This window comes from Venturia canescens, chromosome 1 (assembly GCF_019457755.1).
Source record: "Venturia canescens isolate UGA chromosome 1, ASM1945775v1, whole genome shotgun sequence".
Taxonomy (NCBI): Eukaryota; Metazoa; Arthropoda; class Insecta; order Hymenoptera; family Ichneumonidae; genus Venturia; species Venturia canescens.
In genome coordinates, this window is record NC_057421.1 from 24,950,727 (window position 1) to 24,975,792 (window position 25,066).

The following is a 25,066-nucleotide window of genomic DNA, read 5'->3' on the forward strand; positions in this document are numbered from 1 at the left end:
AACGGAATTGGTAATGAGCACTCGCATAACTTCGCATGTGCTTATTTTGGCATTTTGTTTCTTCTTCGCTTGGGCCATTCCTGCCTTTTCATTAATACTTTTTTCGAGCTCTTTTCTTGATCCATTTCCCATTGCCCTTACCCTTTGGGCTCTCTATTGCGATTTTTTACATAAAAACTATAGTACTTTCTCCAGGGATGAATGAAATTTCAGGTCCAGTTGATGACGGATCAATTAATGGCTTGTAATTTTATTCGCCAAAAGAGATAAGTTGAAAAAATTTATTTACACTTTCGAATTAATAACTCTGACATTAATTTAAAGTGATTATATATCTTTAATTAAAAAATCTTGAATTCAACAAATATTTCAGCCCATTGTACGAAGCGAATTTTTTGTGTTAATACCAAAACAACTGTATGAGGGAAAAAATTTGAAGAAATCGTTGAACGGTTTCCATTGAAACGGTTGTTCGTTTTCAGATCCGAATAATCTTGAGACACGTGGATACAATAATGACGTCAGAAATCGTGAAACGGTTTATGAAAAATTTCGAGAGCCGTCGTGTTTGACTCAACTGTAGGCCATTCCAACTCCATTAACTGACTCGAGTCAACGTAATTCGAATCAGTGAGCTCGTCGGAGTTGTATTTTCGGAAGAGGAAATGCTCGAAGATTTATTGCTTGTTTTGCTAAATCTTTGGGCGTTAGCACGAAGCAGTGATAAATGAAAAAAAAAACATTTTTTCATTAATATACAACCGTTTCGTTTTTCACCCAATAATTTCTACTTGTTCTTCGTCACCTTCGTTTTCGAACCCCCTGGCATCGAGGACGTCAAGTCGCCATTAATTTGTACAAGAATAACGAGATAGGTCGTTATCGTGCCAATGATCTATTGAAAAAGCATTTGTTACTCTCACTCCCTCGTCTTTCCTCTCCAGTCCTTGGATGTCTAAATTTGCATTAATGAAAAAACTGTACAGTGCGTACCCGTTGGATGCAGCTGTGATCGAGGCTGAACAGGCGACACGCCGTGAACTCGACCGTATTCTGCGTCATTTGCAGCAAGAAATTACTGATCTTTTGAGAAAGAAAACAAAATAAGGTATTTGTAGGTAATTTATGTGAAGAATCGATGACCGACGAAATATTTTTTACCTCATTTCTAAACCCTTTTTTTGTCGATGGTTCATGAAGTTGACAAATGATAGTTGCAGTTTTTTTGCACTGAAAAATAAAAAGGTTTGAAAAAGAAAAGTGCATTTATGATTTTCGAGTGAATTTTGTCGAACGTTTAATGATTTCGTTTCTCCAACCTCATCGCACCTTGACACCTATTCGCTTACGCACACTTTTTCGTAGTTTTAATAAATATTTGAGTGAATCTCAGTCATCCAATCGACTCAAGTCACTTCGAAGCTCACTTATAAGCTGCCTTCGAAGTTATTTCGTTCGACACGAATTTCTTTGGCTGCGTCAAAGCTAATTGATTTCAACATCAGCAAATTACTATCTGCTCTCAATAAAATGACAAATTTCTACTCAAATCGAACTGGATATTTTATACTTAAAAAAGCGTAATCTTTATTTCAACATAAAAATCTTTTCCCCCGTGCAAGCATAACGTTTTGCTTCATTGATATGCAGAGCTTGATATCAGAACGCCTTCTGATCTTCAGAAGGTGCTAAAAAAGCTTAGTACATACCCTCAGGTTTAAGGGAGTACCGAAATAACGAAGGACAGCATATAATTTTACCTCATCAACTGCTTGCATGCACGCTGTGGTCATCACGATTATTCTGTAAATATAGTAAAACACCCAGCCCAGCAAAACGACTAATTCTTTGTCCAGAGAGTCCTTCGTTAAGGTCGACCACAGGACCAAGGCTGAAGCACGATACAGCAGTCCAAGTAGACAGACGAAGGAGAGAGTCATCGACAGCAATGCTTGCGTGCCAAAAGTGGCATTAATCAAGCCTCCTATTCGGACGAGCTCGAGATGATCTTCGGCCACTGCTCTTATTAGTCTCTCATCATCATTCGTACATTTTTCGTGGACACCATCGATCTGGCGCTCCTTGAATTTGATGTAATCGAGTGCTCTTTTATGCTGAGGTGAGCGATCCGTCGTTGTTGACATGTCTTCAAGTACTTTGTTCAATCGTTCGAACCTTAAAGTGATAGAACTGGAAGGTAAAAAAATGAATTAAAAAAGTGTGATTCAACCTTGACAAAAATATATGTTTATTTCATTATTTGAAAGAAAATTCATTCAACAAAGTGGTGTTGGCTCACAGGACATTAAAATTAATCTTACAGCGAGACTTTTGAGGGGTAACAGTCCCTCAGTAATCGATTACGATCATTTAAGGAAGTTGAGGCTGTACAGTCATTTTTTTTACCCAAAAGTGATGACCTCTACCTTTCAAAAGTTAGGCCAGTTTACAGTTTGGCAATGTTGCATACACTTTAAAGAAAAGTTGGGGAAAAAAAGACGAAAAATTGGTGAAAGCTCAGTCGAAAACACGAACAGTGACGATCCTAGCCTCAAAAAACTGCACGGAAAACAGATTATTATTAATATAATCTCAGCAAATCTCCTAATAAATCTGAAAAAAATTGACATTATTCGGCAAGCCTTGCTCGTGTTGCCCAAAAAATTTCATATTTTTAGCATCATTTTTAACGGAGATATCACCGAATGTGTCTTGACTTCCATAAGATTACATGTTATTTGGCCCAAATTGTTATTGATTTTTCTCAGCAACGACGCTCCTAAACTGTCTGAAAATTTAACTGATTTTTTTTTACACTTCACTTTATAAGATGCAATAGGTTTAAAAGCGGTGACATCATTTTCATTCTAATGCCTCAACTTCCTTAAAAAATTGAAATATCAAGTTTCATTATAGAAAAATGTGCAAATTGAGAAAAGGAATTTTGATACAATTGAGACAATTTTTCCGAAAATTGAAATTTTCGTAATCTGCGAATCTGCGGGTTAAAATAACAATAGTAAAATTCCAAAAGTTTACCGAACGAGGGTGATGAACTCCGCGTCGCCGATGGAAATTACAATGAAAGGATAATAAATACAAATACTCGTAGCCATTTTATGCCACCCGCTTCGCTCGTTCGACGGTAGCGAAACGAATGCAAAGAGCATGATAAAAATAGCGAAAATCACTTCACAAATCAGCAAGACTAATTGGCCACAGTAAACTTTACTGTAGTCCTGTAAGATGCCAATTTTTTCCACTTTTCTGCCAGACTCTTCCAAACGATTGATTATATCTGCGACGTTTCGTATGCCTTTCCAGCCGATTATAACGTTGCAAATAACGAGGCAGATGTCGATACAAATCATCGGATTGATGATCCACATTCCAATGGAAGATGCCGCTGGTACGACAACGTGAAGATCCTCCATCGTTATTTTCGCCACGAAGAAATACCCGAATATTGTCAATCCCGAATAGAGACAGCTCACGAGAGGCCAACGTTTTCCAAGCGGAAGTTCTATGACGCCCCTTCCGACAGCCCATCCGCTTATAAGCATCGGCATCATTAACTGCTTCATGTTTTTAGGCTTTATTCGAAATTTTGATGTTATCCAATCCCCGAAGTCCTTCGACTGCATCGTCGACGACGGGTATTCCATTTTTCTCGAAATCACTTCAGTCACTCTCGATTCATCCGGTTTCAATTCGATTTAATAGCGTCGATGATCAATCGTAGATCGTCAATTGTCTGTGCTCCAATTTCAACGAGATTTTCACAGTGCTTTCCCTCATTTTGGCTACGAAATATCACTTTTTTAAAAACAACTAACAAATCCGGTTTATCAGCAAGTATTTTTGTACACGCGGAATCAAAATTTCTGCTATCTTTCCAATGTGGATTCCGGGATGTTAGACACGAGGGACGAAGCCTAGCCCGGGGCTATAGAGACTGCTTGAGAAAACACTGATAACTTTTAGCGACAAGACAGGGGAAACGCGTAGAAGGTGGCGTGCGAGATAAGCATCTTCTAACGTTGGGCACCGACACATTACCGACGTTGGTGCACGCTGAACGTTTTCCCAGTGTTTAGCCACTTCTCCACTGAACTTTCGCGCAAAAGCTCGCATATTTGTGCCTTCGACGAGTCACTTTACGACCGATTCCATGGACGCTTTTTCTCACGCTTCCCAAGCCCCGCTCGATTGTAGACTTCGTGAATTTTATTCTTCCCTCAAAAGTATATTCGTCGAAGAGAATAAAAAACAGCGAGAATTTCCTCTCACTATTTATTTCCCGAGACAATAATGCGAGAATCGCAAGAAGCAACGAAACTCGTTTTCAATACTCTCGAATGAATCTCCCGCAATGGAAGAGTACCGGACTCTGCACGCGAAACAATTGATTGCTCGACGGGAGACTTTACGGCTACTCAATTACCTGCATTTTCATCAGAAGACGTCAATTCACTTGATAGGGAGGAGCGACCGTTCGTCGCGTCGGGCGTGTCTCCGCTATCGAAAGGATCAAAGGCAAACAAAACGTTTGGTGCACTTGGAAACGAACTGAAACGTTACTGTCACCGCAATACAGTGACGGGAGTTACCGGATCATTTTAAGCCACCTACGAGGGGTTGAAATTTAGTCGAGTCACTCGACAGTTAGTAATTAGCGTAATTCTCCGGTATTAAGGGCAAATTTGGAGTTCAATTGTACGATCGATCTGTAGGTGCCCCCCTCCGACGATCGATAGACGGTAAGCCAAGTGCAGGAACGAGTTCCCAAGAGAAATACCATTTTTTATGAATCTTCCGGCAAATGGGCTATGGATTATGGAATTTAAGGGGTCTGCTCTAATTAGAATTATCAAAAAATCGATTTTTTTTGCATTTTTCGAAAGTATACGCATATTTAATAGTATCGTAACTAAAATTTTAGGAAGATCTGAGCAGTCCAAGTGTACTTTTGAGCGACGTTTACTCGGCTGTCCGAGCGCGCTAATACGCAGCCCAGTACGGTATACCGCGTACCTGTCTTTCTTTCAACAACGCGTTTTTCTCAAAATTACGTTTTTGGACAGCTCGTTGATAAAATCTCCGAAACCATTCAACGGATCCTTACCAAATTTTTACCACGTGTTCTTCATGACTACAGCTATAGCGCATGTCATACGAATTTTGAAATTTCGAGTGGAACTATTCTTTTATTGCAAAAAAGGATGAAAAAACGTGCTTTTTCGTAGTTTTTGGAAAACATGGCCTCCATTTTGTCATTTTTTATTAAATAAAAAATCGTATGACACGCGCTGTTGCCGTCATTTTTCTGTACGAAAACTGAGTACCATAAAAATGAAAAAAAAAAAAATTTTGTGTATTTTTTAGGCCCAACACTTTTAATATCCGTATTTATAATTTATACCGGTCGAAAAAATTCGTGAAAATAGTCTTTTTTTTTTTGCCGTCTAATTACGGTAGACCCCTTAATGCATTGGAACAATCGTAGAGAGCCAAACAATTTCTACAGAAAACTTTGTGACCCCACTTACGTATTTTCACTTTGATCATGTACGAGTACCTTGAAGAGGTTTCCCCGTTGATTGACGTTCCGCAGTTGGCCAATACGAGAATTCGGTAATTTCATGGTTCTCTTTTGTATACTTTCATTATTGAACTAATGAATGAAAATAAGTGCTTTTAATAATAATAATTGTCTAAATCAATTGAGTGTAGTATAATTGACCTTCGGGGGCAGAAAATTTTGGATTTTTGGACCGAACAACTAAACGTAATTATTTATCGTCCTCCAAACTGTTTTTATCCTTTAAATAAAGAAAACCATTTTCGATGAAGATTGAAAATAAATTTCGGTAAGGATTTGTTCAAATTTCTTTGAAGCCCCATGAACGAATAGGCTTTAAAATCACGAGTTGATCGATTCGGTTTAAAATATCAATTGTCCATCTTGATCCCGGATCGAGGGAAAATGCTCGCAATAAAAGTGAAAGTTACGTTCGTAAGGAAACTAATCGATGGCTTGAATCTATCGTGACAGAAATTTTCCTTTGTTTGCTTGGCACTGTAATTATGGGAGCCATAAAAGGTCTATCCTCGATAAGAATCGTCCACGTGTGTACCATTTAGTTCATTTTATTTTGATCGAATAATTTTATTGTCACGTTAGTTAATTACCGGCTGGAGGAGTGTGGAGGACAATGAAAATATTTGCTTCTTTGAAAATGGATGGTTTTTCATTTATTCGATTCCAACGTCGAGTAAAGTTGTGTGATAATCTCATTAACGAAATTCAATTCCTATAAGACCGAATTCAAAATAATTTCGTGTCATCGGTTATTATTGACGAATGATTTTCGGGTCGCTGCCTAATTGAATGAATATCACCAAGTAGGTCACGACCGTTCCGAAATACTGTAAAAGTAAATAAATTTCGAATTATTGTGTGAAGCTGTTCAGAAAACACAAAAGCGGGGGTTCCATTTTTCATTATCACCGAGACTTGAGTTGAGACGAATTAAGAAACAGTTGAAAACTCGATTTTTCCGCTACTCGAGAGGCAATCGGTTAAGTAAACTCGATTGCCTTGTTTAGGGTTACATTAAATTTCTAGCACAGTTGAAAATTTCGAGAAGTAAACCGAAAGTTCGAGCGGAAAAGTGGGCAATTCTCAAGTGAGGAAAAATAATTTCACTTACTCCTCGAAGGAAATCGTAGCCGAGGGTAAAAAAGCCGAGTGGAGAAAATTCCAGAGGGTTAGTCAGTAATTGAAGAGTGAATTGTTTAAGCTCGTCGCGAAATTCGGAGTCTTCGTTGCCGTTGTAAACGCTATGTATGATGGTCCCCGTTCTCTTCGCCTTAAAGAAAAGAGAAAAAAAAAACAAACAAACAACAAAACCGTTGAATTAAGTCTGCGACAGATTTATCCAGACTCGAAAGCGCATTTTTTATCGGAATTTTGACAAAACAAACTTTTGCTACTGAAATATTCGCAGCGACAATGCTTAATTAACGTGAAACTGATTTTTCGTTCCGGGAAAAAAAATATTTTCCAAGACGATAGAGAATAAAGGAGTAAATTACTTCCGCAGCTACACTCTCTGCCGTGTGGTTGATGAAAATCACTAACGGAGTGCACACAACGATTATAGTAACTAGAACAAATATTTGCAAACTTTTTCTCTCGAGGGTTGGTCGCATAATCATAATGTAGAGGATGAAAAATAATCCTGTAAACATAACGAAGAAAGCTGCCATTTCCAATAGAATAATAATGCTGTGAATGTGATTGAATTCCTTCGCTATGAGAGTCAGTTCGAGATGTACGTGCCTTGAAATAAAAAGAAATTATTAAATTATTGAACCTATTGAAATATTTGAGAGAGAGTTTTTAAAATGATGTAGAAAAAAACGGACATTTAGAACTTACTTGAGAGACTGCATCAAGCTCGTTACTTCATTTTCTGTTTTTATATTTCTATCCAACGAAGCCGTCGACGCAGCTACGGTTATTTTGTTTTTTGGCAAGCCTCCATGGAAATCGACGACCGATAAAGCCTCATTGAACTTAAAAGTATTCTCGAGTAACTCATTCGTTTTACGGAATCTCGTTCCTACCTGACTGAATTAAGAGAAAAAAAAAAAAAAAACAGGACAAATGTGCTGGCAATAGCAAAAAAATTTCAACTGCTAGGTATATTTTCAGTGCAATCGTCATATTTCCACACATAATCAAATTGCAAGCAAAACTAGAGAATTTCATGTTTCATGTGAAACAATATTGCCAAAAATTCAAATATTTTTTGGGCAGTTTAATATACGTTTAACAGAATTGAATTTTTGATAGATAGTAATTTTTTAAATGTATGGGAAGTAAACCGTCGCGAGACCGCTGCCTTAAAGTAATTCATGCACGAAATGATTTTCTTATGAAAGTCTTGAAATTTAAACAGAGTTTAAATGGGTAGTCGACTGACACGCGTATCAACTTTTAAGGGGTTCGCCTTATTGGTTATTCAGATAAATGTGCTTAAATCTGTGCGTAAAGGGGCTGTGCGTAAAAAATCGTTTATCTTTCCATATAACGGATAAACGCTTCTTACGAAGTTCATAAAAAAGTACACAATAACAATGAAGTATAGAACGAAGATTGGGGGAAAAATTCGAGATGATTGTCTTATTAGAGATATAAAGATATTTTAAGTTGCAGATTGAACGAAATTGGTAATCAGCATAAGTTCGCATTTTCTTATTTCGGTATTTTGTTTCTTCTTGGCTTGGGCCGTTTCTGTCATAGCCTCTGTCTTTTTATTAACACTTTTTTCTTGATCCATGTTCCTTTGCGTTTACCCTTTGCGCGCTCTCCATTGCGATTTTTGACATGTAAAAAACTATAGTATTTTCGCCAGAGACGAATGAAATTTGGGGTTCGGTCGGTGATGGATCCCTGATTAATTAATGGCTTGTGGTCTCATTCACCAGAAGATAAGTTGAAAAAAATTATTTACTATTTCGAATTAATGACTCTGACATTAATTAAAGTGATTAAAATCTTTAATTAGGAAGTAAAAATCGATCCAATTTAGACACCCATAAAATTCGATCCTTCGAGCATGATTTACCTTATATAATTGATCAAAGATTTTATTCGAGCGAATAAAAATTTTCGACTGTTATATCTTACCCCATTAACAGACAATAATTTAGAGAAACCATGATGTTGACGTATATTGGATGATGAAGAATCGATACGATGATTATAATCGCTCTTAGAGGTACTTTGTGGATGAACCATAATGTGTCGATACCATTTTGAATGAAAATCAAAACGACCCAGACAACATCCAGTAATATGCTCAGTTTCAAACAATGTGTATAATCGAACGTGGTCCCAAGTTCGCGAAGCGTGTTGTCCACTTTTATTATTCTGAACATCGATCGCTCGAATTTCTTTATGGAAAAAAGAACAAAGTTATTAATGATTAAAGTTCCAGCTCTCACCGTACAGGTCTAAATGATACTGAAAAATTGAATGTGACACGAATTCAATAAAAATTGGGCCTCAGCATACGAAAATTATTTTTTTATAATTTATCGTATACGTTTGTTTGAGTTTTAAATTCAAACGCGAGTCTGACCAGGCATTTGCTGGAACTACTGACAAGTAATTTTCTACTGGGCAACGAGGGTATTCTCATATGCGCACGTTGTCGTCTAAAGTTTTTTTTCAAAGTTCGAAAACATCGTTCAAGTACAATACAATCATTTTTTTAATTAAAATTTTTAAAAAAGTTCAAATTAACATCGTTTTAAAAGAAAATTGAGTTTCGAAGAAGTTTTATCGTTTTCACTGTTATCTAAAATTCTGTTTCTGCAAATGTACACCATTTTGCAAATGTCGAAATATTAAAGAAAATGTGACGAACATCGGAATTGGGGAACAGCAAAAAAGAGTATGGAAATTCCCGAATATTTATCTTTATGCAATCTTACACTACCACGAGAACATAAATTCAACATAAAAGTGAGTTGCTACTTACTTTATGATATACGCATCGAAGTACTTGCGTGACTAGCATTATCATAAAATTGACATAAGTTATGAAATATACAATTTTATCTTCTGCGTTGAACCAGTCACTTTCGAAGGAATATTTAAGATTCAAAGCATATAGCACCCAATAAATAAATGTAACAACCATCGCATAAACGACACTGAATGCGATTCGTCGTCGTCCGAGGGGAAATTCAAAAACGCCACATCCGAAAATCGCCATCAACGTTGAAATGGGAAGAAAAGTGTCTCGAAAATTCTTCGGTCGCCAGGTCATTTTGATAGAGAACAAATTTAAAAATTTCAACTTCAAATGATTTGTTTGTTCTGCTGTTGTATATGTAAGTTCTTAAAATAAAATAATCTTTAATGAGGAAAAAAAATTTGTTTCGTTCTTGCGTTAGAAGAAATTGGAAACTCGTTTTTTTCGAGCAATCAATTATTCGGTTAACTCGGTGAGACTGCTTTCGATCGACTGAAGGATCAGCGAACAATATCTGCCATCACAAAGGAAGGCGTTAGTCTACAGGTTTTTTTTAAAGGGGATAAGCCCTTAGTTTTCGCGTGGTTTTCGCTCGATTATTTCATTCGAGGTCTACCCAACACGTCGAGAAACAATACGTGAATAATGCGTTATGGATAATGCCAACCAACCATTTATTAATTTTTCATAAAGTATTATTTCAAAAACTATTGCACTGACTTCGAAAACTGGCGAAAACAATTCCAAAACTGTAACAATAATAGAAAAAAAATTGATCAAATTCATCCACCAAATAGTATGTGTGCGCCACCAGAATTTCGTGTAAATATTTCTGAAAACACACGCTGTTGTTCGTGGGTCTTCTTCGCAATGACTTCAATCAGTCAGTCCAGTTTTCTCTCTAGTCTCTGGGCGCGTTCGGGGAGTCGCTATTTGCGCTACAAACGCTAACGTTATCATTGAATGATATTACTATATCTTGTATTTTTAGCGCAAATAGCGACTCCCTGAACGCGCCCTCTGCATGCTTTTGTGTCCTCCGTGTTTATCGAGAAAGTTGACACATAACATAACCTAACGTTTCGATCTCACAAACAAAACTTGTATAAAATTCAACAAGACATTCAAGAACTGAACAAGTGATATAGAACAAATACACAATGTCGTTCCTTCGAGGATCGGCTAATTATGTATGGTGTACAACGAGTGTTTTAGGTAAAGGTGCAACGGGAGCAGTGTTTCAAGGCGTGAATAAAAACAACGGTGAACCGGTAGCGGTAAAAACATTTAATCAGTTGAGTCAAATGCGTCCATTAGACGTGCAAATGCGAGAGTTTCAGGTGTTGAAGAAAGTTAAGCATGAAAATATTGTAAAATTGTTGGCCATCGAAGAAGAACAAGATGGTCGAGGTAAAGTAATAGTTATGGAATTATGTACAGGCGGTAGTTTGTTCAATATCCTCGATGATCCCGAGAACACTTACGGCTTGGCGGAAAAAGAATTTCTTCTTGTTTTGCGTCATCTTTCCGCGGGAATGAAACATCTTCGTGACAATAATCTTGTTCATCGAGATCTGAAACCCGGTAACATAATGAAATTCGTAGAAGAAGACGGAAGCACAGTTTACAAGTTGACAGATTTTGGCGCGGCCCGCGAGCTGCACGAAGATCAACAATTTGTGTCTCTTTATGGAACTGAAGAATATTTGCACCCAGATATGTATGAACGTGCTGTTTTGAGGAAACCAGTGGGCAAGAGTTTTGGGGCTACGGTAGATCTGTGGTCCATTGGTGTGACGCTTTATCATGTAGCAACTGGAAATTTACCGTTTCGGCCATTTGGTGGACGTAGAAATAAGGAAACCATGTTTTACATCACGACCAAAAAAGCTTCTGGGGTCATATCTGGTACTCAGTTATCCGAGAACGGACCAATTGAATGGAGCAGTGATTTACCTGACAATTGTCGACTCAGCTTTGGTCTCAAGAAAATTGTGACACCCTTGCTCGCAGGACTACTTGAAGTTGACAGACAAAAGATCTGGAGTTTTGACAGATTCTTTAGTCAAGTTACAGATACTCTGGCGAGACGAGCAATTCACATTTTCCATGTTCATAGAGCAGAGTCAATTCAAGTATACCTTCATCCAGATGAAAAATTGATAGCTTTTCAGAATTATGTTCAAGAACAGACAGATGTTGCAAGTCATGCACAAATTTTATTATACGAAAATGTTCGACTCACTGACCGTCATGTGGACGAATCTACTCCAGGGAAAGGCTATCCAACAACTAGCTTAGAAGAACCGCTTATGTTGTTTTCTCGTGAGAATAACAATGTTACACTGAAAACTGATATTATCAGCGAGGAACAATCTGTTTTCCCTGTTTTTGCTAATCTTGTGTCTGTTGAAAACGATGCCAGTCAGGCAAAAGTAGCATGCTCCGTTGGTCATTCGTGTAAACGTCAAATTGATAAAATCGCACTTTCAAGTAAATTGTCGGATGATGCTGTTCGAGCTTTCACTACTCTGGTTTGCAATCAACTCACACGAGTCCTCGAAAAATCTAATCGTGCTAAAGAACTCACTAGAGCTACAGAAAACACAGCCAGTGCTATTGAAAGGAGTGAAAATCTTGCAAGGGATATTATTGAAAAATATGGTGATGATGATGCTAGAGGCAAACTTGAACTAAATAAACATTGGCGACGAGAACTTGAATCCAGAAGCAAACAACTCTCCAGCGAACTCGCACCAGCAATCAATCAGCTCCATCAGAGGTTGGTACTGTTTAGACAATGCTTAGATAATGGCTGCATGATACATGTGATCATCGTTTAAATATCAAAATCAAAATGGAAAAATTAGTGGCAGTTTCCACCAGTGCGAGTTCTCAAATACACAAAATTCTCCTTCATACAGAATTCACATGTTCATTCTCAGTTTGGAAATGAAAGAATTTTGTTAGTTGATTAAACACTGAATAATTTAAGTTACTAATAACATGTACTAACTTCATGTACTTTTAGAGACCATTTTTTCATAGACAAAAGTCAACTGAATAAACAATTAACTAAGCAGCAGCAACCAACAGTAAAAATTTCAGTGGCATCTGTTTTTTAGATGTGTAAAGTATAATCATTAATTCTTGGAATATGATCTCCTAGATACGTGAAGGAGGCCAATCTTTCAAGCGAATGGGAGAGTGGAATCCGTCAATCGAACTGTCCATGGAAGAGCAAAGCTGGTCCAAGGGCTGCAACCCTCATTGACAGACTGCGCGATGGTTGGCAACACCTTCTTCGAGACAGAGCAACAAGAAGTCTAACGTACAATGACGAACAGTTCCATGTGCTGGAGCGCATCAAGGTACGTTAATTTTTCAGGAACAATGATTTTTTACATTCAATTGATTACTTCCCGTTGTCCAACTTTAACAATCGACCAGAAATACAAAACGTGTAAAATCCGAATTCAAATGAAAAATTAACTTCACAATATTGACCATTCAAGCTCAAAAAGTCTATAAACAACAAATCGAATATTTCTAGTTTTTAAAAACACAAATCAATGAAACTCACCGGTTAGATAATTTTTTATCGGACACCAATAAATCATTGATAATAATTTGACAGGTAACTGAAACCGGGCGTCGTATGAAAGCGCTTTTGGAATCCGAGTGCATACCATCGATAACCCAGCGCTCGGAGTGTCTTGCAGATTGGTACAAGATGGCCCAAACAGTGTACTTACAGACTCAAATACTGGACAAAGACACGAGTAACTATCAACGTTCCCTTGACACGTACGCGTACAGGCTTTCGCAAGAGAGTACCGACCGACACGAGGCTCTGTCGCGTCTGATAAAAAGACTGCCCGAGAAGCAAATCGGCGCGCATACGTGTACACTCTCGGGATGTATACAACAGCAGGAAGAAGGCACAAAAAAGTGGCAAAATATTTGTGACACGCAAGAGCAAATAGCGCTTATACTCGCTGGCAATGATTCGCTGGTAAAGCAACTGTTGCGGCTATCAATGCAAAACGAAAAATTTGACGAAAGCAACGATGACGATAACGAGGAGAACGACGATGAAGGAGCCGATGATCCGGTCGAAGAATATCACATTTGATGAAAATTAATAGATTTATTATTAGATAATAATATTATTCGGGTGATTCGCGCGGTTCGATCAGAGAACGAATTCTTTGCCGGTGTTTTTGTTCCTTGTGTAGCTCTTGCACACTCTCGAAGTGTCGCAAAAGCTTGTTGAAGTCAATGTTGTCGGACGTCTCCGTCGTTGTCGGCTCAGCGAGTGTCGACAATGGTATGGCTGCCAAACGCCTGTGTAATGTCAAAAACGCCTCACTCTGTGGCAAAATCATCACGAGTCCGTAGAGAGCCCTGACCAAATCTTGATTCCTTTCTCTCTCCAATAACTCCAGCCTTAAATCTACAGGAAATATAAGAATTGTCAAGTGTCGACATATTTTTTAAATGCATCCTATTCTATAATATCTTACGAAATATTGTCGTATACCGTTTGTACGTACATGTAAATATAGGCGATTCGATCAGTTGAACCAACTTGTCTATTTCGGCCAAAAATTCCACGGTCACTTCTATATTTCCACTGATGATTGGTAGTTTTTGTTTTTATTGCAGTTAAGGAGCGATAACAAAAGATTTTAAAAAGACTGAAGTGTTTCAATCGTAAAATAATGTAATTTTGAGTTTTACCATACAATAAAGCTGAATATCAAATGATTTTCTCTTCTGTAACTGGCATAGAGATTTAGAAACATTCAAAGGATACAAAGATCGTACGAGACGACAGGCATGTCCGTAATTTCTTGTCAAGAAGCACAGTGCCAATGTAGCAACAGGGTTGTGACACCAAGACTCGTACAAACAGATGAACAACTCACGGCTTTCCTGTTGAATCAAATATTCTGTTTTGCAGTTGTAAAATATGATCTTTATAATTTTCCATCGCTGAAATCCGATCTTTTTATGAGTATTGATACATGTGCACGAGTTCAGGCCAAAATTGATTTTTTTTCTAGAATTTTGATGATAAAATCAGAGATGCAATAAACAAGAAAGCAAAATAATTAAAAAAAAAAACTAAATTAATAGTTCAATATGTTAAAAATTAGTATCCATCGATTGGAAACCATCGCAGAATGTAGAAAAGGATAGAGTAATTTGTGAATACCTCTGAATTCCAGTCTTTGAGTTTCTTACGAAGATCGAATAATTCCGAGCTGGTCAATAGAATAATATTCAGGGTTTGTACCATAATGCAAGCGAAACGAAGATTCTGTTCCTTGAGCAATATTTTGGCTAATATTTTGTAAATATCTTCGGCACTGAGAAGCAAGCAAAGCTCGCGTATAATGAAAGCACCTCGGTCTTCAAGGAGATGTCTATCTGTTGAGAAAAGCCTCAAAAGATTAACGATAAATTTGGTGAAGTATTTATTACCAATGCCAGTGGTTTCGATTGACGGATCAAGGGTTTTTTCCTCCTCGTTACTTTTTTCCTCAATGTAAGGCGAGCCTATTATCTCGGCCATAACAACTAAATTCTGTTGAACAACTTCGTCGGAAGTGTCGCTGAGTGTGCGCATTAAAACGGGAAAGAGATCATCAATGTGACGATACATTTTGTTCGGAATGTTTTGAAAGAGTCGATGAATCCATTTCAGAACTGCTACTTTCGTTTGTACAGAAGTGTGCATTAAATGTTTCGTCAATACTTCAACCACACTTAGAAGATCGAGGCTCTCTGCTAGGGAACCTCGTTCCTCATCACCACGTTCGTTCACGAGCTTCATCAGATCGACATTTACACGGGTCGCTGTTTCTTTTATACTTTTTCTTCCATCACCTTCGTAAGCAAGGCAGGGCAATATCGCTACGAGTATTCCAGAAATTGAGGGCAACATAGAAGTGCCGGATAAGTGTACAAATTCCCGAATCCAGGTAATAGCAGTGAGCTGCAAAATCTCATCGGTACTCTGGGCATGTGCGATCAGAATATTTATCATCGCTGAAAAATCTACACGAGCTGGATTCGCCTTAATACTGTGTAGAAATTCTCCCAGTACAGTGTCTGTGATTTTTTTTATCTCAGGATTCGGATCTTCCAATATCCTGTACAAACCGTCAAGAATTTCAGGAAGAAATATTATGAAATCCATATCGGGTACAGCATCCAGTACAGACACCCAGGCTATCACAAACTGCCGACCGAACGAATTTTTTGTGTATATTCGTTCCCTCAATAAAGGCATGAATCCCACAAGATCAAACATTCCACTCTCCGTTACGATATCCTGAAATTTTTTCAACATGATATAAGAAGAGGTGCGGTGGTAGAAAAAAGGTAGAAAAAAGCACTTATAAGCTTTTTGGGAACAAACCCTGGAAATATGAAATTTTGGTAATTATCTACTCTTTGGAAATCCCACAAAAACATTTAAATTTGTACTAGCATTTTATTTCTGAGACCTTTGCCATTTAATGCAACTATTTTTATTCAATAGAATCTTAACGATTGAGACGCATCAGATTATATCTTCCTTAAAACGTGGTCTATCCAAAAGATTATGTTTTTGCAATAATAACTTTATAGGCATTTTTTCAAATGTATGTTCATCAAGTGAAGACCCCCTTATTCCAGAAAGTTTTGAAAAAAAATTGCAATTAATCACTTTCTTTCTGATACAGTTTATTTGTATGTAAAAGAAGCTATTATATCACCCTCTTAAGATTGAGGTATCTTTGCAACCTGAAAATATAAAAAAAAAAATTTAGTAAAAATATTAAGAATAGGAACCTTCATGAGACGATCCAAAAGTTCAGTAGCCATTTTAACATTTTGTTCCGAGTCACAAGCCAATTTACTCAATGCTCCAAAGATATCGGTGAACAGAGGCAAAACAGCTCCTCTTGCTATTTTGACAACATTGTAAAGGCTTTCGCAAGCGTAATATCGTACATTAACATCAGGATCACAAAAACACGCCAATATCGGATGTATCAAGTCTTCGGTGTATTGACCTGTTTCTTTACCAAGTCCGACTGCGATAGCAGCCAAACCAATGAGACCCCCTTTCCTTGTGTGAGGATTTTGTGATGTTGCAAAATCTTGACCAAGTACTTTCAACAATCGTTTTATCTGCACGGTATTATTTCGAGCTGCGAACTCCTTAACCATTCTGTCAAATGGATTGTTGTTATCGTCGTTTTACATAACCTCGATCTCGATCATACATAACCTATAACTCACTTTTCTATCTCTACTGCAGCGGGCTTTCTTTTCTCGTACATTTTGTCACTGAGGGACCTTACGCATGCCGCACTCAGCGGTGCATAATCCCTCTCGGATATCATTGTCGTTCTTGTTTTGTTTTCTTTTTACAATTTAACAATGAAAAAGTGACAGCCAAACTTGAAAATAGTATAAGATAAAAACATTCCAGATTACATGACAGGAAGACGCAGTGGGGAGGAACCCTGGGAGGAACGATGGGCAAGACAAGGATGGGAAATGGGAAAAGCGAAAGGATAACATCCTCCTCCTCAGATTGGTCACTGAACTCAAAGCTTCTGAATTTGACCACCTGACAGCATTATGCCCGTTTTGTCCAACGTTAATCTCTGAATTTAAACTCGGTTCATCCTATCTCGAAACTATATGAAAAAAATTGAACTGAGTTTGAACGGCGTTGGAGAAAATGGCCATTAATAGCGTTAATAACGCTAACCTCTGTTTTCTCCGACGCGGTTCAAACTCAGTTCAATTTTTTTCATACAGTTTCGAGATAGGATGAACCGAGTTTAAACTCAGATTAACGTTGGAAAAAACGGGCATTACGTTATCAGCGTCCAAGTATAGTTCCAAATATGTTAACACAGATGTGGCTACGGTTGTTTTCCTCGATAAAGAAATAAGGATACGACAACAGGGATTCTCAACTTTGTTGACAGTCGAGTAAAGACACAGTTACATCTTTACCAGAAACATTTCAACCAAAATTTGATTGCACAACTACCACATATCAACTCTGCAGAACATTCTATTCGTAAATCTATAAATCGCAACGACTGTATCATGAAAATAAATAATATGAAAATATTATATCTAACGGTTCATTATTTGAAAAAAATACTTCCATGAAATATTCAAACGTCATCCTGACATTCACGTGTTTTGATCATTCAATCGGCAGAATGTCTACATTTGTAATATGAAAAGCATTTTTCATATTTCGCGCACTCATATTTAAAAAAAAAAATCGTTGGTGTAGTTACTCACGGTTACAGGAACGGGTCTCGATCTTCTTCCTACCTTTTTCTCCCGCGATCCTTGCGATCTCCGTTTTCCTCGACGATCCTCACCCTCTCCGTCTTCCTCCACGATCCTTTCGCTCTCCCTCTGCCTATACGATTCTCTTATCCTGCTCCATGGTTCTGATCATAAAGAACTTTCCACACATTTTCAACACACTTTTCTTCCAATGTTTTTTCGTCCTCCCATGTTTGGAATTTATGATTTCACCTTTAACTTTTGTTATCACTTTACCGTATCGCAGAAAATCGTAATCGCGATTCATTATCACAAAGTTATATTTCCGCTGGTCTTTTTTTCGAGAACGAACTTGGGTTTTTATTCACCAAAAATTTAACTTTATACCGACGCGAGAGAAAAAATTCGTTATTTAATTGTACGACCGATCGAATACGAAAATTATTAACATAAACGAAAAAAATATCCCTATTTTCAGGGAGGGCTCTTCTTTGCCTACTCTTCCCTAGGTTTTTTACCCCAAAAACCCGTTTTTGCGCAAATGGATAAGCCAATATGTCGAGTAACAGAAACAATTGTAGTGACAAAACCTGTACCACCGTTTCATAGAGAATCGAGTGTGCCCGCATGCGTGCACGCGTGGTCGGTTGCTCGCGTCCTATTGTTAGCATTTGATTAGTGAAAACTATTCGTAATGCTGTACATAGCTGCGGTTATACGCGTTGCGTGCATTGCTTAGCGTGCAGCGTTTGCAACTCCGACTTATCTGCATGGAATCTTGCCTGCGCGACTTCAAAGTGATACAGAAACTGTATCGAGCTCGGAACTGTGTCAAACTATCCGCTATGGAGTAGATTTACTGACTGTCCGTCTTCGCTTGCCGACAACCCCATGGCTTTAGGACCGTGCGTTAGGTGCTTTGCTTTGCGTTGCGTTGCTCGGGGTATGCTTGCATCTTAGCTCGCTTGCGGACACGCGCGCGTGCGAGCATACACAAGACTCTCGAAGCTATGTTACAGGCGTCACCAAACTCTTTCTGTTACTGGCCCTTGCCTCGATACTATTTTTCACGAATTACCAAAATTTTATCAATAATCATTCATGTGCAAATTTTGTAATAATAATAACATCGAGTGCAAGGCCTTCCCTATCAGCTTATCTATAGTTGCGTCAAAAAAAGGAATCTCAGAAATTAAAGAAAAATAATGTATATTGACAAGGAGCGAATCATTATTTTTTATTAAATTTCAACTTTAATATTCGCTACGTTGTGTTTTCGTGTCTTTTATCGATTCGCACGATCTTAAGTTCTTTTATTTTGTAATTTAGATGACCGATCAGTTGCTTCAGCGAGATTGAATTTACTCTTAAAATTATGAAATAACTGTTAAAATTACAATCATTGATAAAATTATGACCGCTACCAATTTTTATTGGTTTCTATTTTATTTGTTTATCGATTGATTGAAAAAAATTAAATCGTAAAAAAAGATTATTTTAGTCATTCAGGATAAAGTAGGATTCCACGCGTCGTATTTCGTGCCCCGTTTTCTCAATGCACTGGAATGTACAATGCGTAGCGATAACAGCGCACTCACATTTCACGGCAGTCCTCACCCTACGCCCGTCGGGCGGTGAGTGAAGCGAAAAGCGAAACGTGTTGTGCCTCTCTCCTGTCTCCTGTCCAGCCCTCGGGCCGGAGCTCCCCCTCCCTGTGCGCGCCGAGGAGCGGCGTGAGTGAAGCGAATCATGTTGCGCCTGCGCCTCTCCCCTGTCTCGAGCTCCGCCCGGTGTCCGCCCGTCTCCCCTCTCTCCCGCTGGCTGACCGAACGCCTCTATCCCCACTCCGCTCTGCTACTACGACACGCTGGCTATAGCGAATAGTCCAAACACGACCAAGCGTAAACGCGTGAAACGTAAACACGTGAAGAACGAAAACAAACCGAACGAATTATCCAAAATCCATTCGTAAATATTCACCGATTACATAATTGCCATAATTATCAATACACAAAACTGTATGTACCGAACCGTTGAATAAATTATGATCATCCATTAAAATTATACATTATTTGAGGCGCTCTAATATTTATATATTAAGGTATTTTTATCAAATTTTAATTAATATTTTTTTATTTTTAACCTGGAAAACTACTTCACCAAAAAAAGTGAGGTAGTGACGTAATAAGAAAACGGCCATAATGGCCGTTTTCTCCGACGCGGTTCAAACTCAGTTCATTTTTTTAAATATAGTGTCGAGATAGGATGAACCGACTTTAAACTCGGATTAAGGTGATCTATCAGCACTTGCGCGAGTGCGAGAGAGATAACTGCAAAATGGTTGCACGGTTTACTCGGACACCCTTGATTTTTTGAGAAAAATAAAAGTTACACCTTGTTCTCTGATAAAATGAGAATAGCGTGTAACTCATATTTTCTTTCAAATATCAAGCTACTCGGAATAAACCGTGCAACAGGATTTTTACCGACTGAACAAGTGATAGAGCACCTTAACATCAGAGAAAACGGCCATTAGCGTTATTAAGGTGATCTATCAGCTGTTCAGTCGGTAAAAATCCTGCTGCACGTTTAATTCCGAGTAGGTTGATGTTTGAAAGAAAATATGAGTTAAACGCTATTCTCATTCTATTAGAGAACACGGTGTAACTTTTATTTTTCTTAAAAAATCAAGGATGTCCGAGTAAAACGTGTAACCATTTTGCAACTATCTCTCTCGCACTCACGCAAGCACCACGCAAGTGATAGATCACCTTAACGCTATTAACGCTGTCAGCGTCCAAGTAGAATGTACCCGTGGTGTATGTGTTCGACTCTCATATCCATATAGCAAAATTTTGCAAAAAAAAATTCATGTGCTCTGCGGGTAAAAAGTTAAAAATACAATTACCGACATCCTAAAAATCATCTAGACGAAAGTGGACGATCAAAATCAAATGAGTTCCTCATCTCTGGCCTTTGGCTGCATGTGAATGTTGTCATGGCCGCATGCACTCTTCTTTTCCTGAGGAAGAGTTTTACGGTTAGCGGTAAGCGATAATAATAATATTGTATATTCAGAGGAAATAAAGATCGCAAAACATAACTCATCACCAAGTGTATAATTGACGTAAAGACATTATTTGCGAATATCAAATGTTATCGGTTAATTTTAACGTATTTCGATCAATATAATTGTCGGTGAATTTTCTACTGCGTGACAATTCTTCCCAGTTTCGTCATTGAGCCTTAAACCGATGAGTTTCGTAATATTGCGCTGTTGACAGTAATCGAATAAATGAAATGCTGAATTCCGAGGAAGAAGAGCAAACATCGAAGAGTCAACTTTTCGTCATTAAGCTCGGTGAATTATTGGATGCTGGACTAATAGACGAAGCTGAAAACCTTTTTGAGCAAGTTGATGCTCAAGGCGACTTGGCCGAAAGTTTGTGGGAAATAGTTCCTGCGCTTGCAAGCCGCCTGGCTTTGATCAATGGAATTAATAATCGTGAAGCAACCGCAACATGCGAAAAGTTTTTGGAAGTTCTATCTACAAAGTGCAATCCAAAAGAAACTCTCTTGTTACTCGTTGAACAACTTGAAGCGTCTGAAGATGAAGTAAGTTTTCGAAGTCTTCTCAAGCCCCTCGGTATCTCTCTACTCCGTGCAGGACCTGAACGGTTGATCGACTGGTGCGTCAGAAGTATCAAACATTATGTTCAGAATCTTCCTTTTCCGGAGAATGAAAAACCTCTTGATAATGGTGGAGAGAATCAGAAAGAAAAAGATCCTACAGTTACAAGACTTTCTCTCGATTATGATGCAATATTGTCATTCCTCAAGCCAGTTATCCAGCAATCTTTGCTCTCTGGTACAAGCAATATAAAAACTAAAAATCATCTGCTCCACTTGCATCTTTCACTTTTTGGTGCTCCATATTGTTATCTGTCGGAGAAGCAGAAGAAAACATGCGATACAGAATCCAACATCTCCATGTTCGAAACAGCTCTTTCACAAATTTTATTATTGATAGGAGATTTCCTAAAATATCATGCCATAATAGATTTTCGAAGTCGTGGAAGACGGAAAAAGATTACTCAAGACAAAGACGAAGAAGAAGGAAGTACAATAACAAAGATTCTTCGTGGTGAACACAACGTTTCTAATTTAGCATGGGCTAATTATTATTACTACGTTTTTAATACTCACTTTGGTGTAAATAATATTCCTCACGTTTACAATTACCTGTATCTCATGCCAGGTATCTTCTATCTTGCAAATGTATTTCTGAATCAAGCACAATATATCCTGGTGAGAAAAGGGTTGAAAACCACGGAAGCTATTCTCTCTCGCATCGAGGAGCAATCAGTCGGTCACGAAGTACTCGAAATCCCAGTTTATCATGATCTTTTTGCTGGTCTCTCTAGAGTTATGGTTTATTGTGACTCGGACGAAGATCGGAAATTTGCTCTCAAAATGTTTCATCGTTACATCAACATTTTCAATTATCGTGCGCGTTATCTCGTTATATTGGATCTATACGAAACAGCAAATCATTCGGGGATTTTCTCGTTGCTCACGAGCATCACAAAACAATCGATAATTCATTGTCTGGAGATGAAGTGGGATTACTTTTCCGCTGATAAACTCGAACGTCTTATGAAAAGGATTTGTAATTTGCCAAACGGGGCTGCGTCCGACCTCGTCGAAATTTCTGACGAAATCATCGGTGCACTCAATCTCGTCAGATTTTTGGTACTCAGAGATCGACACAACGAGACCGGCATATGGAAAATCTTAGAAAATCTGGAGAAAAATTATCTCGTGCCTCTTCGTGAGGGAATCGAACTCGCTCGCGCCCACTGGTTGATCAAAATCAAGGATCTTGAGGAACAGAATAAAAGCACTTGTACATCGAACAACGTTGAACCCCCTAAATACGATGTCAGTATCCACGTTGGTGGACAAATTTTACCGAAAATGCCACTTACACAAAAAATCACATTTTGTCGACAAGCTATCAACGCACTTGACGTCATGGAAAGCCTTCTCGTGAGAGTCAATGAATGCGTTGAGGAAAAATCAGCCAGAAAAATTGGATCAAATAACTAAACTTTGTAATAATACATTTCTGGTTAACCAAAATGAAAAAAAAGCGCAACTGTAAGATCGACGAAAATAAACAATTTTTTTATCAACTAATGCATTACTTGTTTCTACTTCAATCAAAATGAAAGCGCACGAAATTGGCGGGAAATCAATTAGTTATTGATCGACACTCGCAATTTTACACACAAAGATAAAAACCTGCACAACAACATATTGAAATCTAATTATCACGAGTTTTTTTAAAACCTCAAAAAAATTTCTACATATATCAAATATGTAGCATACTATGGGAGAAAAATGTGAGAATTCGATGCACAAAAGAATAATTGTTTCACGAAACATTTTTTGATGCAATAATCGATGTATGAGTACACAAATTCGAACGGAAATCAAACGAAAAATTGAATGCTTACTGTACATTTGAACAGAATAACTTTTACTATCTCCACAAAAAAATTGATTCGTATATTTGGTCCATGAGCTCAATAAAAAAATATTTCACTTTCCAAAAATATTCCGAAATTCGTTGTAATAGAAAACCGTAGTCGAATATAATTAAATATTCACAGGATCGTTGACAGCAGAAAAAAAGAAAGATTCCAGAAGATGAGTAACGAGCCTCGTGTCTTGATTTCCGCAGGTGTTAGAAGCTTGTGGACTTCCAGGGCGCTGCTCGCGGTGCAAGGAAACAAGGAAAATGGACTTGGCAAAGATGAAAAACCCTTGGGTAACGAGAACGATGAGGATTACGAAAAGAGTATTAAAAAAAAAATACTCAGTGCCTCCTTGAATTTTGTGAATGAATATGGATGGAGCCAGCAAGCAATAAGTGCCGGTAATTTTGTATATCGTTATTTTCAATATTCTTCTGTCAAAAAAATCTAGAAATGATTGATCACAATTTTTCAAGAATCAATAAGAAGGTTCAGAATTTTTCTTCAATTTTTCATGCCCAATATTAATTCACGGATTTATTTCGAAGGCGCCGAATCGGTGGGGTACCCAGGAATAATTCACGGCATGTTTCCGAACGGTGGTGCCGAATTGGTGCAACATTTTTATGCAAATTGCAACGCTGAATTGAATAAGATCCTCAAAGCAGAGGCTCTCGCTATCGAGGCTGACCCTTCGACGAAGAAAAAAACTCCAGAGGCCCAAGTACGAGATGCACTTGAAAAACGCTTGAGAATGGTGATTCCTTACAAAACTACGTGGCCACAAGCGCTTGGGCTGATGGCTTTGCCACCTAACGTTCCAACGTCACTTGCTAATCTTCTAACTCTTGTCGACGATATTTGTTATTACGCAGGCGATCGTTCCGTCGACGTAAGTCGTTTTCAGCACACAATATCCAATTTCCAAATGAGAAAACGTGACGTGATATCACGTGACGAATAATTAAAGTTAAACAATTTTTACAACGTTTTAAGAATTGTATCGTAAAATGTATATTTCAGTTTGTTTACTTCAAAATATCACTTAAACGTTAAATAATGAGCGCACACTTTTGCTTCTTGATTTTGACGTAAAAACTAAATTGCTATAATATTTAAAAAAGCCTGTTTTTCGCAGTTTAATTGGTATACGAGAAGAGTCGTCCTCGCAGGTATTTACAAAACGACGGAGCTCTATCTACTGCAAGATAGTAGTGAAGATCACATGAAAACGTGGGAGTTTATGGAAAGGAGGATCGAAGACGCAGTCCAAATAAATCGAGTGGTATCGGTCACTTCGGATTTGCCACCACCTGATCAAGCACTCAGTCGTGCAACCGAAGCTGCAAGTGCAGCTTTCATAACGGTGAATATGATTTTTATGAGAAAACTAATTATTCCATGTCACGAACAATCACTCGTTACTGATAAGTGCTTTTTTATCCTCAGGCACGGAATATACTGGGTTTAAACTGGAATAGGTGAAGAAAAATTTCGATTATCAATGAAATACCTAAGAATATCTTACACCTTAGTCACTATTTATGAACTTCAAAGAAATAATCAAAACCAATTAGTAAATCCTTGAGGTCAAGGGTAATTGTAATAAAATATTCATTGTCGAGTCTACAATTCAATCTGTTATGTCTTCATTTT

The 25,066-nt window shown here is 37.9% G+C and overlaps 5 protein-coding genes across 7 annotated transcripts; 2 read left to right on the forward strand and 3 right to left on the reverse strand.

Annotated features, from left to right (window-relative positions):
* Positions 1-317: 317 nt before the first annotated feature.
* On the reverse strand, positions 318-4,215 carry LOC122419288 (gustatory receptor 68a-like). The gene is made up of 5 exons (XM_043433719.1): positions 3,040-4,215; positions 1,761-2,190; positions 1,162-1,230; positions 994-1,083; positions 318-895 (listed from the first exon to the last, which is right to left on the reverse strand). Exons 1-5 carry the CDS (start codon positions 3,663-3,665, stop codon positions 788-790), a joined length of 1,323 nt encoding a protein of 440 aa, XP_043289654.1. The 5' UTR covers positions 3,666-4,215; the 3' UTR covers positions 318-787.
* A 2,014-nt stretch (positions 4,216-6,229) lies between these two features.
* Positions 6,230-10,039, reverse strand: LOC122410242 (putative gustatory receptor 28b). Its single transcript, XM_043418384.1, has 6 exons — positions 9,555-10,039; positions 8,699-8,964; positions 7,445-7,636; positions 7,099-7,345; positions 6,714-6,872; positions 6,230-6,429 (listed from the first exon to the last, which is right to left on the reverse strand). Exons 1-6 carry the CDS (start codon positions 9,843-9,845, stop codon positions 6,355-6,357), a joined length of 1,230 nt encoding a protein of 409 aa, XP_043274319.1. The 5' UTR covers positions 9,846-10,039; the 3' UTR covers positions 6,230-6,354.
* Positions 10,040-10,496: 457 nt separating this feature from the next.
* IKKepsilon (I-kappaB kinase epsilon) lies at positions 10,497-13,689 on the forward strand. 3 transcript variants are annotated; one of them, XM_043418358.1, is made up of 5 exons: positions 10,508-10,654; positions 10,767-10,845; positions 10,992-12,333; positions 12,721-12,922; positions 13,189-13,689. In XM_043418358.1, the coding sequence occupies exons 3-5, from the start codon at positions 11,087-11,089 to the stop codon at positions 13,684-13,686; spliced, it is 1,947 nt and encodes a 648-aa protein (XP_043274293.1). In that variant the 5' UTR covers positions 10,508-10,654; positions 10,767-10,845; positions 10,992-11,086; the 3' UTR covers positions 13,687-13,689. The 3 variants fall into 3 exon arrangements, with proteins under 3 accessions (XP_043274276.1, XP_043274284.1, XP_043274293.1); XM_043418349.1 differs by having other exon boundaries at positions 10,502-10,654; positions 10,767-12,333; XM_043418341.1 differs by having other exon boundaries at positions 10,497-12,333.
* On the reverse strand, positions 13,687-17,239 carry LOC122410236 (protein VAC14 homolog). The gene is made up of 6 exons (XM_043418371.1): positions 16,851-17,239; positions 16,398-16,779; positions 14,773-15,894; positions 14,371-14,489; positions 14,108-14,187; positions 13,687-14,007 (listed from the first exon to the last, which is right to left on the reverse strand). Exons 1-6 carry the CDS (start codon positions 16,952-16,954, stop codon positions 13,721-13,723), a joined length of 2,094 nt encoding a protein of 697 aa, XP_043274306.1. The 5' UTR covers positions 16,955-17,239; the 3' UTR covers positions 13,687-13,720.
* Positions 17,240-20,956: 3,717 nt separating this feature from the next.
* LOC122419460 (glomulin-like) lies at positions 20,957-25,042 on the forward strand. The gene is made up of 5 exons (XM_043434031.1): positions 20,957-22,875; positions 23,617-23,811; positions 23,959-24,302; positions 24,549-24,776; positions 24,860-25,042. The coding sequence occupies exons 1-5, from the start codon at positions 21,171-21,173 to the stop codon at positions 24,893-24,895; spliced, it is 2,508 nt and encodes an 835-aa protein (XP_043289966.1). The 5' UTR covers positions 20,957-21,170; the 3' UTR covers positions 24,896-25,042.
* The last annotated feature ends 24 nt before the right edge of the window (positions 25,043-25,066 follow it).